Source organism: Bactrocera oleae, chromosome 6 (assembly GCF_042242935.1).
Source record: "Bactrocera oleae isolate idBacOlea1 chromosome 6, idBacOlea1, whole genome shotgun sequence".
NCBI lineage: Eukaryota > Metazoa > Arthropoda > Insecta > Diptera > Tephritidae > Bactrocera > Bactrocera oleae.
In genome coordinates, this window is record NC_091540.1 from 59,851,093 (window position 1) to 59,873,583 (window position 22,491).

The 22,491-nt window shown below is 32.7% G+C and overlaps 1 protein-coding gene across 1 annotated transcript in view; it reads right to left on the reverse strand.

Annotated features, from left to right (window-relative positions):
- The window catches only part of Tmc (Transmembrane channel-like), a 49,738-nt gene extending 38,816 nt beyond the window's left edge, over nt 1-10,922 (reverse strand). The window contains exon 1 of the mRNA XM_036358729.2: nt 10,488-10,922. Coding sequence (XP_036214622.2) covers nt 10,488-10,919 — 432 coding nt within the window. The 5' untranslated portion in view covers nt 10,920-10,922. The remainder of the gene's footprint in view (nt 1-10,487) is intronic.
- Nucleotides 10,923-22,491: the final 11,569 nt, after the last annotated feature.

Genomic DNA, 22,491 nt, shown 5'->3' on the forward strand with positions numbered 1-22,491 from the left:
GCTGCATATATTCTTGATAACTTCGTTTTCCGTTTTCCGCTTTCTGCTTTCATTTTGAAACCAAACCCAATTTATTTGCTATGAACCCTGAAGATGTTATATACAAAACACACACGCACACATACCCATGCATGCGTAAACTACATATATGATAGCGATACACCAATACACATATACATCAAAATGCCTGCAGCACATTGGAATTGGGGTAAACTTAGATTTATGAGGCATTCAAGCTGACAAGAAAATATGTGTTGACCAACACCTCGAAATGCCATCTCCGGCCAATAGCTAAGCCAACGAGTATTCTTTGCATTTTTGCTCTGGTTGGCAGGAGTGCGTGCGAGTATGTGCTGGAGTGTGGCATAACTTGTTGGCCACAGCTGCCAACCAAGCAGCCACTAACACTGTGTCATTTGAGTGTCTTTGTGGCACATTTTTACATAAAATTTTTTACAACAGTGAATTGAGTGGTTGCTTTTGTTGTGGAAAGGTCGTTTAAATTTGGGAATATGTATATTAGGATGGGTTGAGATGGCTCTAAATGTGTGGGCAAGTGTTAAGTTTTGATAGAAAATTTGACTATGGCAACATTTTTAAAACTTTCTGTTGTACAAAATATATTTTTTCCCGGAAAACTTACTTTTTTCTTAAAACTTAATATTTTTTATGAATATTTTAGATAAGTGGTAACCCTTATTTGCTTGGAATAAGTTAAAGTGGTATTCTTTATATAACCCAAAGTGTGAAAGAAATAAATATTTTGCTTTTTTTAATTCATAATTTGCAGCAAACATATATTTATGTGCCACTTAATATTGGTTATTAATATTCATTTAAAACACCGATGGCAACCCTTAAAAAAGTCATCATAATATATTCTTAAATATTTATACTCATAAGTATAATAAATTAAAGAATAAAAAATGCTAATGTTTAAACTAAATTTTCATTTTAGGTTATATATATATATTAAAAGGTGGCAACTCTATTTTAAGAATTTTATTAACATTTATTTTTTCAAATTTTCATTCTCTAAGCTGCATAAAAAATGTCACTAATGAAATTAAATTTTTGTTTTAGTTTAAATAGTTTAAAAGGTGGCAACTCTATTTTATGACTGTTATAAACATTTATATTTTAGAATTTGTATCCCTTAAGCTGAATAAAAAATGTCACTACTGAAATAGCTAAGTATTCGTTTTAGGTTATATATATTTGAAAAAAGTGGCAACTCTATTTTAAGACTATTATAAACACTTATTTTTTAAAATTATTATACCTTAAGCTGTTTAAAAAATGTCACAACTTAAAATAAATATTTCTTTTTTTATTTGTATTTAATATTTTTTGAAAATTAGATGGTAGCTGTATTCTAAATTATTTTTGAACAAAAATTAGATATATTTAGTTAAAAAGGCAAAGATATTCAAAATCCAGATATTTATCTAAATAATTATTTCTGCAAATTACGTTTTGGTTAATTGGCAATCCTGCCCCGAATCATAAATTAGCTTAATACCCGAAAAAAGGCTTCAAATTACTACTACGAGTATAAAAAATTTTGATTTGTCTTCGTTTTCCCATACATCTACACGATTTTATTGTAGCATATGTCAAGCGAGTTGTATGCAGTAGATAAGTTTTGACTTGGATCTAGTCTGTGACTACCGATGAAACATTATTATTTGATAAACAACTCTTATATTATACAACTACCAACATAATTTTCCACAGTTTTATTATTGTTTAATTGTTGTTTTTTTTTTTTTTTGTTTAGAAACTACAAAATTTGCCAGACATTTAACAGCTCAGTTGACTGACCAACCACTTAGAAAGTCATGCTAATTTCCAATTAAAAAATAATTTAGGTTTATAAGTCCGCTCTATCTGCCTATAACCTGCAAGATAATCCAAAAAAAAAAGAAAGGGGCTTGCATGGACTCTCTGTTTATTTTACTAAATTTTCTACACGTGTCTCGCCTTCGTCTTTCATTTCGTGAATTTAAAATTAATGTTTCATATGGAACTATTTCTACTTGTACAAGCTTAAAGTCGGCACAGTTTAATTTAACAAGGAGTGGCCTGAAAGTCTAACGCCATACGCTCTTCAATTCTACCCAGCTACGTTGATATCAGCAATGTATAACCTTTGACTTTGCCAGCATAAGAGTTATACTGCGAAAAATAGAAAAAAAAGGAACACGATAACGTCACTAGTGGTAAGAAAATTGCGAAAAAACTGTGCACAAGGCAAAACAATTTTGCACCTTTGCACATTAGGGTAAACCAAAATTACCATTTTATTATTACTAACTTTGTCTACGGCTCAGCTTTTGTTTTTGCCAAATATATCTCTCTTAGTGTTCTACAAGTGCCCATTAAATATCAAATGCGGCATCTTTTAGCCGCCTTTTTTCACCTTACCAATTATGGTAAGGGGTTAAAAAAGCCTAGTGCTTTTGAGGTGTCTTCAATAAACTCAGTGCATAGAAGATATAAATAAATATAAGGGAAGGTCCTTCAAGTATTTTTGTTTATTATTTACGCGATTTTGTTAGTGACAGCTATTTTTTACAAGTAATCTAAACTTATATGCCATATTACCAAGCACCTATGTGCTTAAAGAATATGACAAGCGGTACTTTCAAAATCAATATTATTTTTTTCAAAGATCGAATCTGGATACGCTTCCGTTGATTGTTTGTCATCGGTCGTGTAAAAAGCTGTGAAGTCGACATTTTTTCTGAAAATAGTTAGCTTTTCTGCAGCTTCCAATTTGCTTTTGATATTTTTGAGTTATGATTTTCATTTCACGGACTATGTATATCAACAAATACCGGAGGTCAAAGTTCAAACATATTTTATTTTCGCGATTTTCTACGAAATGATATGTAGTATCCAAAAATTAATTTAGACGAATATTTTAGATCATAAAATTATCTATAAATAATGCATGAATACATTTTTCCAAAAACCTACCGTTTCTGAGATATTTGCTTTTGGCAAGAGTCTAGCTACAATCGTTTTTACCGGCTTGTTGGCAAAATCTCTCAAAAAATTCGGTGTCGTAAAAACTTTGAAATTTCAACAAAGAACTTTAATAAAGTGCTTCACCTACATTAGAAAATTTGGCTATACAAAATATATCTCGAAAACAAATTCAAAGTTTTTATACCTTGAACAGGATATTATGGTAAAATTGTTACGATTTTTGGTGACGTCGGACGCCCTATAAGGTAATCAGTTTCTGATATATGGATCCGAAACTTTGCTCACGTTCTTTTCTCACCGAGAAGCTGATACAAGCTGACCGATCAAACTTAATTCCTTGTATGGAAAACTTTTTTATTTGACAAGATATCTACACGAAATTTGGCACCGATTTTTATCTAAAGCAAGGCTCCGAAGAAATTGTGTTCACATCGAACCATTATAGCATATAGCTGTCATTCAAACTGAATGATCAAAATCAGAGTTAAGATATTTTGTTATCCGTTTTTTTATTTATAGACTTGAATGGACAAGGTATAAAGAGGATCTGAAAAAGTTTACCTATACCTGGAGAAAATACTTTTTGCCATCATAATCTATGTAGGTATTATATAGCAATAATGTTTGAAGGCCTATTGCGTGCTGTTTTATTAAATTTTTTATTAAATTTATTTATCTCTTCGAGAGAGTATATATAGTATATGTCCCTTCCTAAACCGCACCATGAGTAGGTTCGTAGCTCAATTTCTTATGTCCCTCTATTATTCCGAAAAAAAAGGTATAGCCATGCTTAATTAAAATCCAGTTTTTATTTTACTTTCTACGTTTTCGAAAATGAAACCAAACTTCATCTTTTTACACCATGAATTTGAGAGCATACATATGTATGTGAGTTCTGTCTCCACAATTTTTTCTGCATTGGCCTTTCCACTTAGGTGAACTACGACCATTGTAAGCGAAAACATTCAGGTTTGTTAAGTCTCCAGTTACAATTTGGTGCCCTTCGTGGTAAAGTTGGTCTAGCATGACCATACTCACACTATGAGAGAGCACGTGTATCGTGTTTTCACGCTCGTGGGTGTCCTTTGCATGCGTGATTTTTTGCTAACGATTTTTTTTTATTTTTTTCGCTGAAATTTTCTGTTTTTTGAACTTCATTGCGGCAAAGTAATCAGTAAAAGCGAAGTCAACTATGAATGAACGTATGCATGTGAGTATGTATGTATGTGTGTATGTCAGAAATGCCTCAGCTGGATATGTCATTGGCGAAACCGCCGCAGAACATTCATTATTCTCACCCGGAATGTTTTATACTTGCCCGCTTGTGGTGCGAGCGAAGAGGGTGTGCTGATAAAAGTGTGTGTGGGTGGTAAATGGAAAAATGGCAGGGAAGCTAATGAATACAATTACTCACATACATATGCATAAATATAATATTACCAAAATAAAAAATTCACCGGTAACTTGCTCGTTGTGAGTGGATGAGTCATATTTAGGTACGTAAAGCTGTATTCAAGCATTACTATGTTAAATGTAGGAAACAAATAGAGCATAAATAACACAGTGTGAAAATATGGTAAATACATGAATGATAAGACGCTTAGAAGAAGCTATAACAATAAATGGCCCAAAAGAGAATTTTGGGAAGAGCAAAATAACTATTGATTACTAATTAATTATTTTAATTAATTTATCTCATAATGAGAGTTCAGTAAATCTATAATGTTAATAAATGACATCTCATATTTCAAAGGTGAAAGTTAAGTTAGATTAAGCTGACCTTTGTGACAAGTGTCCTGAAGGATTCTACGTGGACAGCCAAAAATGACGATCCTTTGTGCTGTCTAGAAACAAATTTTTGATCGAAAAGACCTTCATAAATCGACAAAGCACTTTCAAAATGCTATAAATTTGTTGTGGGGGCTAAAATCAATTCCAGTCAATTCACTTGGTTCGCCGCAAGAATGACTACCGAGATGTTTGAACCTCATTTTTGCACAAAAAAAGTTAGCTTGAATAATAAAAAACGCTATATAGTGTAATTTCTATTTATTTGAATTAGAACTATCTTCAACATTTTATATCGAAGGCGAGAATGTTGGAATAGTGATTTTGACAATTTCTTCCCATCACGTTTTTGGAGCGGCTTCGTCACCTCATGGAAAGGGTAACGAAGGAGGTATAAAAATTTGCATGTTAATTTTATAGCATCACAATATTGTTTCTTTATTATTTAATCAAAGTGATTACTGATTCGAGGTTGGTCTCTCTCACTCTCTTTCGCTCCAAATGATTTGAAGTGAATTACGGTAGTCTACTGAAGCAAATAAGGTATCGTAATGTCTTAAATAACCTTCTACTGAAGAAGAAATCCGAAAAATATTGACACTAAATTTAGCTTTAATGTTGGTGGATATTCGTTCTATAACGAGCTATGAGTTAATCATGAAGTACTACGTTTCTACACAGATATATTTCAAACGAAAGTATTGAATATTGACAAGCGTTAAGCACAACTGGGCGAAGTTGTTAGAAAGACAAGGAAACCATCTCACCAACATTCGATTATAATTAAAAAAAACTTACATCAATAGTTACAGCTTCGAACTAACAAGAAAAAACAAAAACACAATAAGCAAGTGATGAATGGGAAAACGAAGTTCAGTCGAAATATACAGCCACTCACTTCAATCAGCTCCATCAGTATAGCAGACAAATCAACCGATCGCTTTTATTTATTTTTTCTTGTACAAGACCTCCGAGTTTTTCAATGCCCATCTAATTCCAAATTTTATTAAAGTCTGTAATTTTCTTAAATTTAATTTCTGCTAAAAATTGTGGTCATTTTATAGGCAACAACTTATAGATTAATAATATTTTTTATTTTTCAGCGTTTAATTATTAATTAATTGCGGCGAAGGTCGCAATCACTGCAATAGTGCTGGACGTTTTTATTAGTAATATGGGAAATAGCAAGTAACTTATTAAACATTAAATTATTTTGAAAGCTTTTTATTTATATATTGTATAAATATTTTGTATCCTCAAAATTTTAAAATTTCATAAATAAAAACCAACTGTATTTTAGACAAACACACCAGCTGTACCTCTTGAAGGGTTATATCCACTTGTGAATTTCAAAAAATAATTTTTTTTTTTTACTTATATATTCAATGTACACATATTTGAAAATTTTCTTCGCAAATTTGAAAGTGATACGCCAAATGATTTTGGAGATATAAGCGTATTTGTAAGAATTGTTTAACTTAGTGTAATCGGCTACCAAAGCTTTAGACGCATTTTTCTCGTAATTCTGTTTTCAGTTTCGGTGAGGAAATTTTCTCCGAAACAGCTGACTGATCGACTTGAAATTTTCACACGACCTACTTAGCTGTATATGTCAAATAATGATTGGAAGAATAAAATTTTACGTAACAATTTTGATTTTTAAGCCACTCTGAAGTGTAAATTTATTCACAAAATACGAATTTTTTTGGGAAAAATATTAAATATTGTAAATATAAATATATTATTTTTATTTGTTAAATAAGTGATTAAAACTCCTTAAACATAGAAGGCTTGCTAGTAAGTCGACAAGAAAAATTTAGACACAAACAACTTTTGCTTTGAACACATTGCGAAATTAAATGTCACGCGTGGAACAATCCTTGCCACGTTTGTGTCCTCACGGTATCAAAAAGAAGTTTTTTTACTACTAAATACACCATATTGCCTTAAGATAATTAGGTTGACAGGGATTTGAATATATGTCATCACTGCTTTTTTGACCGAATTTCGAAATCTCCAGCAGTACTCAAACTAACTAATTCACGCAATATTATAACTAAATCAGATAGCTCTTCTTAACTACCATCTTTAGTGTTACACAGTATTATAGTTAATATATAGCCATAAATAACCGAAGCTAATTAAGCATTTTGTTATAATATTCGTCATATGATTTTCGGATACAATGCACTAACCCAAAATTTTTATTTCTTTTATGGCTATTCTTATCAAACTTAGTACTCACAAAGTTTTTAAACTCTGGTATTACTATCTGTTTCGTACTCATATTGTATGATAGTATTATATAATATTATTTCTCAACGTTGTTATGAGCTTTTTAACCGAGGCACTTTACTGCGCTGATCAAAATATTATATAACAACATATTTATATTAAATTTTACAGCTACACCTTAAAAGTATACGAATCAATTACCATTTTAAGCCCGCTAAGTTACGAATAATTTATATTTTCATTGCATAAAAAACGCGTTAATTTTTTAAAAATATTTCTGCTTCTTGACGCAACACACAATTTCGTAAACGTTTATTAATATGAGTATATAACTTATTGATACTGCCGCTCTAGCGGATAGTTGCGTCTGCTAACTGCGCTTGGTTTTAAATATCAATAGGAAATAAGCGGACATTGCAATGTACCGTTATTGGAAATGTAACAGAACGAATACTTTCCAGTCGCATTCGATGTGCATGCGAGCTATTGAAATTCAATTACACATACCTATATGTATTGTACATACATACATAGGTATGTATAAATATAGACATTATACACACGCATACACACAGCCAAACTTTTATGTAAGGTTTTTTGCATAAAATGTGGGATTTTATCGCGTTAAATGAGGGCGCTACCACACTTTATTATCCCGAGCTATACATACCAATGCATGTGGGTATGGTTGTGCTACGTTTTTGGTTTGAATATCAATGGCAATAGAGAAGAAGCAATAGTCTTATAATTACAAGTATTTGTACGCCAATTTTATACCATTCTCGCCATCAGATAATCGGAGAGTGTAAAATTAACAGGTCGCGTTACAGACGTTAGAGGAGTTGTTAACTATATTTTTTATTTGAGCGCGAATATTTTACTCTTACTCATGCATAGATGAAAACACTCTGATCTTCACTTTAAAACTTACCGAAATGCTTAAATTGAAATGACGATAAAATTGGTGTAACCAGTTTGCGTTCAAATTAAAACTCTTAGTAGGAAAAGTTAGTTTTACGCTAACATATGGTTACTATGAAAGCGCCTACAAGAGAGCTCAAGATGATACCAACATCCTCTTGAGTAAAAATTATTTGACCCGACACTTAATCCAATTTACCTTAGTCCTTCATTTTTGATAGCCATTGGCTAGTTTGTTAGACAGTTTTGTCGACATAAAAACCCACGTCTTGTCACCAGTAATGATAAGTGTGATGAATATGGGGTCTTCAGTTACGTTGCCAATCATTTCTTTTGCGATATCTACTCGACGTAATTTCAGCAAAAGTTTTAGTTATTTTTCAACGAGTCTAGCATTGACAGGCTTCATACCCAAAACATTAACCAGAATGTGTTGAGTCGATCTATAAGAAATGTTGAGATCCTCTGCAATCTCTCTTATGCCAACACGCCATTTTCTAGCACTATTTATTTAACTTTTTCGATATTATGCTCATTAACATACGCAGACGACTCGCATAAGTAAAGTTTTGCGTCATGAATACACAATGCGTCTAATGATTCATACCGCATTGAAATCAAATTGGATACGGAAAGAATTTTCGATCGGAAAATTTCTTGCGATAATTGATAGCGTCGATAACCTGCGTTACCATAAGCAAAATGTTTTATCGATATCGATACGGAAAGAATTTTGGATCAAAAATTTTCATAAGCATGTTGAGCCCTTTTGAAACATTTTTCTCCATCTCGTTTTGACTATTTATTTTTTTCGCTTTGTGTTTTTTGTTAAATACTATGATGATTCATTTTGGGGCTGGGTATAAATTGCATCAATTAGTCTTTTATTGCCGGTACTTTTTTCAGGGAGCTCATCCGAAATATTTGTTGCAGTTACTGGAGAACAACCCAAACTTTGAATGCCTTTTAATCCTCTAACTGATGTATTGTATAAATTCACTTTTTTTTGTGTACTTTAAGTTACTGGGCCACCTTTTTCAGAAATTATTTTTGAATATTTTATCATTTTCTATTTAATTGCAAACTTAAAATCTGTCCAACCCTGTAAATGCATCGTTAATATAAATGCATAATAATTTTTCATATCTTCTTTCATCTTTATGAAGACCCTTAAATATATAATTCAAATTTATTTTTGTTGGTGTGTTTTTGTCTCTTGTTTCTAAAATACACATTTAAACATAATTTAGTGCGCCCTTAGCAATTTTTTCACATAAACACTTACAATTGCCCCATTTTTTTTAAATTTCCGCAACTCACTCATCAACGGATAGATTTCGACAATTATTCTCGATTTGCGGTTTCAATGATTTCGAAATTAGCGCCACCTATTAAGTACGGTAAGTGAGTTCAACTCCGTCGAAAATTTTGTTTTCAATACGGTTTTAATGATTCCAACCTAATTTGATTCGACTGAACCAGCAAATTTTTCGATCGAAACGGATTTAATGATTAAACCCACTAATTAAGATATGGAAATCAAATTTCACACGAACATAAAAAAGGTTGTACGAATCTTGGGAAAAAATATTTATCGATTAGGCTTGCGCGCGCAGTTTGCAATTGTACAATTATTGCATTAGACTCACTCTTTTATAGTTCTTTTCAGCTTTTGGAACTTTACATTACTATCTTCATATCGCAACAACGTGTCAAGCAATTTTTGTTACTACTTTGTATGCCGTTGAACTGTTCTCCTATCAATTGAGCATATTTTTTAGATCGATCTGTACTAAATGTTATGTATCCTAGGAGAATATTTCGAATGTTGATCTCAATGGTATAGTAACTATTAATTCGGATTAAATTATTTGTTTTTATATTTTAAATGCTTAAAAATATACATTTTCTAGGGATATTATATAAACAGTTCTATTAAGACAAGAATCGGTTAGGAAAATACGAATTTGTTTCATATATCATAGACTCTGAAATGGGTCGTTTAATGTGATTGAGATTCCGTTTCTTAAATTCTAAACACGAAATTATCAGTAATTTCGGGTTTGCAGTGTACAACACGAATTTACTATAACAGAGCCAAAGTAGGGATATCACTATTTGAAATTTTAGTAGTTTGTTCGATGAGATCGTATTTTCAAAAATAACATATGATACTTTAGGGGACACTTAAATGTTTTAGGACAACTTTATTAACTTAAAGCTGGGCAATTTTTAGCACTGAGGATGTTTTGAAAAATAGCTAAATTAATTTGTGTGGAAATTTTATGCCAATAACTGATTGTTCGAAACCTAATACACGGTACTATATTACCGTTATAGGGTTTTGGTGGATATACTAGTTAAATACTTCTTTGAAGAATTTCTTTATGTTTTATTTAATACACATTTAACATAGTTACTATGCAGCTTACGCTAATTCGGCACAGATTTATGTTAGAAATTTAAAACCACAGACCAAATCAATTTCATGCAAACGCATTGAAAACTATAATAAATTATGCCAGAAACACTGCTTGCTATTGACTTACCTCGCCGAGCATTTGTGGCTGAGCTCGAAACTCGACGGAACCACCTGATGAACGTCTCGGCTTATTCATATCCAAACGCAGTATACCTGCTGGACGACGCTCACCCAGCGACTGCAATGCCGTTAATGGTGGAGGTGCAGAGGAGGAGGACGCGGTCACCAAATCGACAATAGGTGTTGCTGCAACATGTGGCATGACGCCCGTTGCATTGTCTGCCATGCAGACCGATAGTGGTGGAAGAGTTTCCTGCGATGAAAGTGTTGATGGTGGTTCAACGATTGTGGCAGTAGTGGTGGCAGCGCCAACGGCGGTGACTGTTGAAAAGCGTGGTAGCGTTGTCTCAGAGTTTGTGGTTGCCACAGTTGAGCTGGTAGTGGAAGCTGCAGCGCCTAAAACACCATCGCTAGAGATATTTTCCGCAGCCTTTTGCATTGCCATACGGACTTTAAAAAGTTTTCTGGCTTACTAAGCACTTTGAGTTGTGATGATGCCGTCAAAGCGACGCAACACACAGAGGAGCCTGTACACGAAGGCGACTCAGCTCGGAACACGTCCGTTGTGCACCGTATTCACGACCGAACTATGTTGCTACTAATAATTACCAGACCGCAGTCAACTGGAAAATAAGCAAGTGAAGCGAATTTGTTGTCACTGACCATCCCCATGACCCCTCCGCCCCCTCATCACCTGCTGCCACATACATTATTTTCGTCTAAGTACATGCATATTCGCTTATGCATGTTTGTATTTATGTGTGCATATGTGTGAACAAATTGTTGCTTCGCCTGCGCGACTGCTGCCGCCGCCGCCTCCGCCACCGCCGTCGTCACCATTGTTGTTTATGAGGCGCAATAACATGTTTGCGCCATTTCGCTTGTCTCCTTTTCATTTTTTGCCACTTTCCGCCACATTTTTATTTCGCTTAGCTGGCGGTTTTTTGTGTGCGCTAACGCTGATCCCAGTCATTCATTGTCATTCACTTAGAAATGCAAACAATAGTCGGGACACCGGGGAATGAGTGATGATGTGGAGTCGCATTGCCTCCTAATGGGCGGCCGCGTTGCTTTCGGCTTGTGAAAATGTGTTTGTATATGTGTGTGCGTGTGTGTGGTAGGTGTGTTTGAGGTCATAAATAGGCGTTAACGTGGCATAAATGCGTCGAACCCACTTACATGGTACACAGCCGAGTTCAGAGTAGCGGGGACAGTAAACAAAAAAATTTCACTCACAAATATACTTGTGCTCATATGCAAATACACATATATGCGTTTGTCTTGTATATATATATTATATATATATATGTATGTGTGCATCGACATATGTGCTTCTCAGTTTGCATTTGTGTAAAATCGCGTGCAGGAACTTTATACTCCCGGTAGTAAATTTTTATTTTTTATTTTTATTTAATTTTTTTTTTTAATTGCGAACCCTGTCGGAATTTTGGTGGAAGCACTAACGGCGCTCATGCAAACTAAGAAATATATGTTTTTTAGTTCCATTAAAGCGTGCACAGCGTAAGGTAGCTTCAACACCAATCGTGAGTTTAGAGCCGTGGGTGTATGTAAAGTACTTATACCCAATGGTTTGGTTGTTGGACCGCTTGAGCTTCCTCTAGGCTCTAAAAAAAAACTAGAATAAATCTTCAGCTGACGAGCATTTGACATGTTCTCTTAAATCGCAGTGTTTTCAGGCAATAAGTAGAGCATCATGTAGAGTTGTATTCATCGAGAGTTGATATCAATATTAAAGCGGAGACTTACGACATCTAAAGATGCGACGGGCGAATAGTTTAGAAACTCTCCAGCGGATAAAGACTTCAGAGAACTGTACATATATACACATGATCATTTCTTGGACTGGTGACAAAAGAATTACTTCGTCGCTCTAATAAATAAAAATATTTTAAAGGCATGTAGTTGGAAGTGTCTCAACTTATTAGTTAGGAACTGTTCACACATATGTAATATGTAACTCTATACCTCAGTGAAAGCTATACTACATCCAACTGTATAAACCAAGTCTGTCTCAAGTCTTATGACTTCACTTCATTTTATAACCTGAACAGAGTATAATAAGTTTTCTACAAAGGAGAAAATATCGGAGGCCCTGTAAAATATAGCTATATATAGAAGATCAGTGTGTAGAGCTAAGTCGATTTAGACATGTTCGTTCTTCAGTCTGTCCCTCTACATATACGCGGACTAGTCCCGCAGTTTTATATCGATCTGAAACTTGGCACACGTACTTTTCTACTCAAAAAGCTACTTATTTATCGATATCGGACCACTATAGCATATAGCTGCCATGCAAGCTGATCGATCAAATTCGAATCTTTTTATAAAAAATAAATTTTTATTTGTGAAGGGTGTACAACCGTATTTTCTTGTCTTTCCTATCCTTTCTCTCTCTCTTTCTTTTCACTTATTTTGTATTCCGCTCAAATTTCCTAGCGGGCTGTCAGTTACCATAACTAACCTCCAAAAAACGTGTTGCTGTCAAAATATGTTTTGCAAAAAATAAATTTCCAACTAAATGTTGTCCACGCTAAAAGCGCAGCAACGTGACATGTTCTTTTATGCTTCATTTCTACTTCACCTCACACGGCCGTACGCCTACACAAGTGAAGCGTACACAGCCAAGCTGCCATATAGTGACTTTATAAATGTCCTTACACAATCGTTTTGGCAGAAAATGTCGCATGCTACTCACTTTGACTGCGCTTCTTCGCGTTTGGGTGGAGAGTAATTACACGTTTGAAAATTTATGTTTCGCTCGTAGCGTCCAAGCTTGAGTGATAGACATTTGGCGTATGTTAGCGCTGAATTTCTCATCCTCATTCTCTGTCTTTCTTTCACTACCTCATTTTTATTTTATTTTATTTTTTTGCTTCATTTTTCATGCGCTTCTTCGTGTTATTTGCACATTGATGGACGACGGCTAGCAGTGGAGGGGAGGCCGATTGCAACGCTTAGCGCGGTTATCGCTTATTTTGCTCATAAATTCTCTTGCTTCTAACGAAAATTGCTCGGCTTATCTTGTTGGCCGGCATTCTTTGTACCTACCTATCTCACTGTTGCTGCTGCACCTCAAATGAGGAAAAGCGGCGAAGAAACGTTGACTTTTGCTGCACTGGCGCTGTAATACCCTTCACAGATATATTTCTTATAGCATAAAAGGATATATAAAGAGTTTTACATTTTATTGATCGTTAAGTTTGTTTGGTTTGGTTTTGCTATTGTGGTCCGATCTGATCTGAACAATATAATCGGAGATTGTAACAATATGGACAATAATTTATGCCAAATTTCGAAAAGATTCTTGTGGGAGAACGTGACGTGTGCAAAAGTTCAAAACGATATCTGACTAGTTCGCGTAAAGACAGACGGACAGACAGACAGACTAAAGACTAAATCGACTCAGCTTGTCAAGCTGATCATTTATATATAAATAAATATATACTTGTACATATACTTGACAGGGTCTCCGACGTTTCCTTCTGTGTGTTATTAACTTTGCAGCAAACTTTTCATACATTATTAAGGGTATATAAAATCTAATAGATAATGTTATATGCAAATTAATAATTTACATACGCGAGGTTTTGTGAGGTGATGGATGAGATGTCGCTCCACGAGTTGCCATTTTTAATGTTCTTAGAAGAAAAACAAAATTTTAGTAAATTTTTTATGAAAAAACAGTGTTTTGTAATTCTCAAATTTCTACTCGGAATTAAATAATGTAGCGTCGAAAGACAACAACAAAGCCAGAGTATAGCGTCTACCAACAAGAACGACGTGATCTTAAAATTATATAAAACACTCAAATTTGATCAAAACGGCAAAACAGCCATTGGAGTGGGCCATTTCTCGAAACTAACGAGTCGCCACACTTTAGAGGTGAAACATGAGGCGATGCACCGTCTTGTTGGAAATAAAGATCGTGCGTGTCAATTTAGTCAAATTCTGGGAAAAAAAATTCGGTCAACATTGTATTAAAATGCTCGCTATTTACGGCATTTCTGGCCTCATTCGATATTCAAAACCCGACAATCAATCAATAATCAGCTAGCAAGTGGTGTGATGTCGGAAATCAATTACACATTGGCTGATTGTTAGTTTTCAATAATGTTGTTCAGACCTGAAGCTTGCAATCGAATCACGAGCCAGTGATTAATTTACGCATATACTTGTATGTGCTTAAACACATACTAATGGTTTCCATAGCAGCCGACTTGCTGTGACATAGTGACCACCAGTGGACGTAATGAATTACCAACTAGTCCCCATCATTTATCTTCAGTACAGTGGCGAATGTAACGTTGACTTCTCAGGTCATCGCTGTCATGCATTATAACCCTCAAAGGCTAAACTCGATTTCGCTTTTTGCCATTTTGTCTTCTGCTTGTTGCAAGTTAAGAGTGTTTTGCCACTCTACATAAATTTGTCATTAAATTAATTGGAGCACTTTAGGTTCACTCTGCAAATGAGTGGCGGATGTTTTACTTAAGCGTTGCCTTAGACACTTAACGTAAGTTAATCATAGTTGTCGTACGGTGTTGCAGAGAACTTTGTGTTAATTATTTTACCTTCAAAAATATACAACTATTTTTCATCTACTAAAAATGCTTCTTTCTAGTATAACTGAAATATATTAAATAATCTGATATTTATTTATCTTGCGCTAGGAAAGCTACATTTTCGATCTTACTCTACTATTTCTCACGCCATAAAAGTTATCTACAAGTAATTTATCTATCTATTCCTTCGATATTTATTTATGCCTCTTTATGCGTAAACATCATTATTGGCTCGGATGTAAGAACAAATCTTTAAGTAGAATACTGAATAGGTAAAAAGTCTGCAAAAGCTACTCTAGCGGCGATTGGACGCTGTATAAGACAAGACTTGCTATACACAAGTCGGAAATACACGTAAAGCGGGCAAAATGAATTTCATGGAAAGCCTTCTGTGAAAGTGCTGAAGGGTGTCATGAATCCTTACGTCACATTATTTCGCATTGAAAAGTCGTTAAAACTACTCCTAGATGGCCACTTTCCTAGGAACCAATCGACTGAAAAAGTTAAATTGTCACATCTGAGCTACTTTTATATAACTACCATACGATAATTATATAGTGTATATTTAAGTAGTTATACTGCAAGGGCCTGAAAGCCTTTGCTCTGCCAATATTCTTCGACATAATCTTAATATCGAGTAATGCATTTCTTGTAACATGCCTCTAACATTATTTTATCGACTCGCTAATCTAAAGCTTTGAAGACCGCAAAATAAAATTGAAAATTTAATTATTAATTCAAACTAAAATTGAATTGAAACATAATTAAAAATTGATATTTGGTATTTGAAATAAATATTTAATCTGATTTTGCTGGGACTAATAATTAGAAATTATAATTGATTGAAAAGTGTTGAATCCGATATTTTGTATTTGGAATTAAAAAATTATTTCTAATTATGATTTTAAGGATCATCAAATAAAAAAATTTTTTTTTGTTAATTCAATAATTTTTTATGACATTATTTGCAACTCTGGGTACAGCTTCTGCAATAAAACAAGGTAGTATAAAATTTTATATAAACTGTAATTCGTTTCAGCTTAAGTTATTAAACATATACCATACTCGTGCATTAGCATAACTATACACATATATAGTTTATATTAACTCGCTAATTGAGTTTATTATCAAATTTAATTCTTATTATTAATTTTTTTTTATTAAATATCTTTACACTTAAATTGTCTAATTTAATTATGTTATTTTATTATAATTTTTTGGAAAACTTAGAGAAATAATTTTAGAAACAAAGTTTTAGTCTCTAATCTTAAATATTGTATTTTATTGAAGCAAAAATAATTTAGTCAAATTTAGCATTTATTTATTTTCAATAATGCTTTAATTTGTGCACCAATACATATTCATACATGTGTCTGTGTGTGCGCTTTAATGCATGCCTTTTCGTATTTAGTCAAGCGCGTTATTACCAAATCGTAAAAAAGAACTTCAGTCTCAACATTTAAATGGCTGCGTTCATTTCTAAAATCATAATAAAGAAGCTTGAATTGAAAATCGAAAATCGTACTCGCAATGGTGCTTATATTATATTATTTTTTTTTTTTGCATGAAGTGGATTATAAAAGAGTAATCTCACATAGGTATTGGTATATTAGGGTGACCGTTATATAGAATTTGATTTGATTCTTGCTGCCGTTTTATTTTTTTTCATAAAAACATTTCTTTAAAGATTGCACGTAATTAAAGTTTCAACTACATTAAATGTACTGAGCATTCATACAGTACACCATGTCGTATGCGCAACATAGAGTGTACGGCACTTCCATGAGTGATCAGTACATTTAATGCATAACTTCAACTGCGTATAACTTTTAAAGCAAGCTTTTAAGAAAAGCATTAACGGACCTTTGTTTGTAGAACGGAAAGTTTTGTTTTAGAATATCAAAGTTGTGGGTTTGCTTGTTTAATGCAAACGATAAAAAAATCGTTGTTATATAAAACGGAAAAGTAACAGTATTTAGGCACGATTTATATTGAAATTAAAGATATTGTTTAGGTTAGATAATTTTTTTTAAAGAAAAAACCTGAAATACAAGGAAACGCATGCAAAAAAAAATTTATTTTTTATATAAACGACACCCTAATGTATATGTATATTTCCATGTATGTACATATATATGTATTCTAATTTATATTTATACCTAAATAAGTTTACAGAATTTATTTTATTAACTTTAAAATGACTTCTGACTTTACCTTTAATTATGCATGTGTGATGATTACCATATAATTATGTATGTGTGATGTGCCTATATACTAGCGTACAAAAGTATAAAAGTCTTAACGCTAAGCATATATTAAATTTGATATTAACTCTAACATTCGAAAAGCCACCTACATTAAGATCTACATTAAAACTGCTGCTTTTTCTTTTAGTCTTTTACTAGCTTAAATAAATGTGTGATCTGTTAATCAGCATTTTGTAGACTCATTTCTAAGAAAGCACAATTTTCTGCAAAAATGCGAAAAAGCGAAAAAATACTTATTTTCATGCTAATGTGATTATGTGTGTGTATGTATGCAGATAAGTGGCGTAAGTATATTTTTTCTTGAAAATTCGAAAGTATCTCATAACTACACATTACTTTCAACATCAGCACGTACAGCGCCTGTAAGTATGCAAAAAACGCATGAAGCTAATGTTATACAAAAGATGAGTATGAAAAAGTGTGTGTGTGTGTGTGTACATATTGAATATAATATTGATACATTTGTGCTACCACAGCAATGTTTATCTAATAGGTCTGCCTGCAAGCATATGTGAATATAATATGCATGTGTGGGTAACTTCAAGCCGTAGATATGAGGGGTGAAGTGATTGTGGCAGAACTGATTTTTTTTGTTGGCAACAATTTTTTAGTGTGTGTATACGACTACAAATTATGATTATAAAATTAATTTAGCGCTGCAAAATTTTAATTTTTATGGAAATAGCTTTCAAGAAAGCTGATTTAATATTTTATGAAAATTAAAAATATTAAAATATCATCTATACAAAGTCAAACTATTAGTCTAGTAACTTTCGTTGTCATCACAAAATGTGAGATAAGCCAGAAAATATTGCTACAAAATCCTTTTCTATTTTTAATAGTATATGAGCCACCCTAATGTTATATGTTTCTTGCACTGGCTTACACGCGCCATAGTCATATGCTCGTTTGTCAGCCACATTCGCATGATTTCTTGTTGGTTTTCATATTAGCATGTGCTTGAGCCTTATTGATAATATGACTAAAATATTGTGTATTGGTATACCCAGTCAGCAGAGGCTTCGGGAAAACAAATTTAGGTCTCACAGCATCTTAAATGAAATTTCATAGCATAGTTTTAAGAGCAATAATTAAAGCAATCATCCTTCAGGAGTTAGCGAGAGCACAAGGTTTGAGTAGCTGCTTAATGAGGACACTCAGCATAATGCCAATGGTCAAATTGCTCTGTAGAGTGGATTTATTAGTGTTTACTATTAAAATACCATTCAAAAAGAAGACCCTCGTCAATTAGTGTTAATAATGTCGCTTGGCGCCAAATTCTTACAAATAACAATCTTTGTATTGGCTTTAGTGCCACTTGAGGGCAGGAAAAGGAATATTTAAGAAAATTTATAAATAGCATATATAATTGTTGTTGTTACATTGAAGATTTATTGGAAACATTTTTGAATTTTTGAAATTTCAGCAAGAAAAGAACAAATTTTTGCAAGAAGAGTTTCGGCTAACTCATAATTGTACTCTAAACTCTCTTTATGGTTATTGTTGTTGTAACGGCAGAATTCTACCGCGTTGACAAATCTTGGCCGTATAAAAGTCCTGGTCCGTTCCGATCACATAAACCCGACTTTGGTCTCTTACAATGATTAAGATTCGCTGATATGAGACTAAAAATTTACTACTGAGAATGCGAGTACCACTGCTCACTGCGCAAATTGCTCGCTATGCATAATATTATCTAGCTAACTAAAGGTATATGCAATTTGTTTGTTTATTTGATGAGTTTTCCATCTGCATAAAACATGAAAAACCAAATTGAAGTCTATGCACCCCCTACCGCCCCAAGCGCTTTTGCATTAGAAAAAAGTACAACACAAAAAAAAAAAATAATAATAATAATATTTTGGTCTGTACTGTGCCACAGCTGATTGTGCTAGACAAGTAAAAAATGAGTTTGTATTTGTTGTTTTTATATGTTTGTGTTGCTTGTGCACTTGTTTGTTTGTCTAGCATAATTTTGCCAAATTTGTTTCAATATGCTTATCATACTTGGAAGCAATCATCAATTTTCACAGTTATGCATATTTTACTTGAGGCAAATATTGTCTGCTGACACACATATACACTTATACAGTTTTACACACTTATCATACACTCATATGTTTGTATATATTTTTGTGCTCTTTAACTTTTTTACACCTTTAATTCTAGCAGTATTCAGATGAGAGGGCGCTGTGTTGGGCCGCCATGGCGTATGATTAATATGTGTATTTTATAATTCAATACATATATGCGCTGATAATGTTTGTTTACTTTTCATGCCAACATAACGGTAATTGATTGCTTGACTGTTTGATATCTTTAAATATATAAACCTAAGCTTTCGTTTATCTTTGTTTTTTTTTTTTTTTGCATTACTTTGTTTGTGTTGTTAGTTAACTAACGGTAAAATTATGTGGCCTAACGCTTAACGGATTACTACGCACATTACAATTTTACAAACAAATCGTATTGTGTGTTATTTTTAGCTTATCATTTGCTTAACATGGCAGCTTTCATTGATGCAGGCACATATCTACCATATGTATAAGTATGTAGGTGTATACATATATGCTCAATCGATTACATTATAAATGCAAATAGTCTGCTTTAAGCTGTACGCCAACACTTCAAAACTCATTACAGTTTCCAAATAAGTTAAAATTATAATAATCCTTAGTATACATATATGAGCAACCAAGAAAATATGTTATATAATACTTTTCGTATTCAGTTGAAATCCAAAATATATATGAAATATAGCAAAATAATAATATAGTGTGAAAAAAATAATAATTTTTAAAATTCATATGTTCTGGTCCCTATACATTTTTTCCCATTTTCTGTATATACTGGTAGTTCTCCATACAATGACCTAACAGTTTTCTGATCTTCTCAAATATCGAATTTTGACCGACCTAAACCAACTAAAATGTTGGGGGAAACTCAATTTATTTTAATAATGCCGTCATTTTGTTAATTTTTAATTTTTCCACCGCAGGTCATTGCATCTTTTAGTAGAGATTTTTTTGATAGGTGTCATACATTAAGAATACCAGAATTACTATAGTAATAAAGAACCTGTGTTTAGCGCCGTCGGAGATCACGTGTAACTCGAAGATATTTTTTTTTTTCATCAATTTTACTGTGTATTCTTAAAGCAAGTATAAATATACACTCAAAATTTTAAATACTTGATAAAGTAGTTCTTTTTTCATAACCCCAAAAATCGCCTTTTTTAAGCTGTCATTATAACTCCTTAAATAAATTACTGATTTTGGCCGTTAGAATTATTTTAAAATTTAATTATAAAATTTTCGAATTTTTAATGCATATATCACCTTTCCGGGATTATTTTTTGTTAATTCTTTTAATTTATAAATTGCTCAGTTCGAATTATGAGTTATTGAATCGTTGAGAATAGCAACCAATATAAAGAAAAATAACACAATTAAGAAGAGTTAGCTAAGTTCAAGCGCAGCCAAATGTTAGATACTCTTTTGTGTGAGAATTACAGGCACGTAACTCAATTGATACCTGCGTAAAAAATATTACCTTCGAAATCAGTCTTTCCATTTTAGTACCAAATTAGCATATTCTTTAGATATGTCTACTAGCTTCGATAATATGTGTGTTATCTAATATTCAAACTACATATTTTATAATCAAGTCTACAAATGGACATTTTTATAACTCTTATTTACAGGCAGGATAAGAAACGATAAGGATTTTATCCATAATTGGTACTCCCATAAAATTGTAATAAGAAATTTCTCATACCGGCCAATATAGGGTATGTATGGTATTTAATAGGGTGGAGCGAAAAAAAAATTATTTTTTGCTTAGCCTGGGGGTAAAATCTGTAGATTATAAAAAAATAAAATTTTTTCCTCAACATCAGTCGGACTCAGTTTTAAAGTAAATTTTCGAGCTAAAATTTTTATTTCGTAAAAAAAGCTGTTGAGAGTTCCCTTTCTGGCCAATTAAAAGTTATCAACTTAAAGAAGATGTTTGTAGTCATTATTGGAGTTTAAAAAAAAGTTTTAAGCGACAACATGCTTTCCTTAAGCGATAAAATAAATTTTGAGTCAAAAACCGTCACATTCGGTAGTAAAGAGTTTAAACCAAATATAATTTTTTCTTGTCCAGAAAAAATTTTTACTCCAAATTAACTTTAAAACTGCGTGCGCCACCTCTAGATGTTAAAATTTTTTTGTTTTTTTTGTCCAAACATTCTTTTTTTAAAATCTACAGATTTTACCCCCAGGCTAAGCAAAAAAATTATAAAAAAAAATTTTTCGCTACATCCTAGTGTTTAAATCAAAGGAGGTACAAAATGAAATTGTGGATACATACATTTTTGGTATCACACCTTAACACTTTCTCGCCACATTTTGTTATGATATCTCAAACTCTTGCTAAAATTAACAGAATAAAGTCAGGAATAGCGATGCGATTCAGTGCTTTGGATATAAAAAAAGCTAAGAATAAGTTAGAACTGACTTTATTAATTTTTGATACCAAAGCAGATTATACAAAGCCACATACTTTAAACAAAATCTTTTGAGGCATCTCTCATTCACCAAATATCTATGTATATAGAAAAATTCAGAGCGCCCGATTTTCAATATATGGTATTCGGCATATGGCGTCTAGCGCAGAAATGTACCTGCCTATATCACCTCTTTTAGACGCTAAAAAACATTAAAAGAAGCATTGAATCCATTATCTATATAAAATATTTACGATATCATGTCCACGGGAAATCTAGAAACTCTCATGTTTCAAATGGGGTATATATATAGATGCATACCCGAAAGTATGGAATTATATACCATCAACCACTTTCTTCAATTTTTTGAAGCGAGTTCATGCAAATCGATAAATTTTATTGTTATGTTGTATATATCTGTTTAAAGTTTCCGAAATCGAATGACTTTGTGTTTGGAATTTTTTTGGAAATAACTTCACTAGGAGGGCATCAAAATAAATTTATGGTCTAAATTTGGATGATAAATCAATTTAGCATGTTTTCAATTTCAACTGCAAGTCGTCAAGGTCACGCCTATTGACCAATTTGTGTATTTATTCATATGGAAGATGAATGCATTATCATAATTTTTATATGTTGCGACCTTTTTATCAAAAAGTTTTCGTACAATAG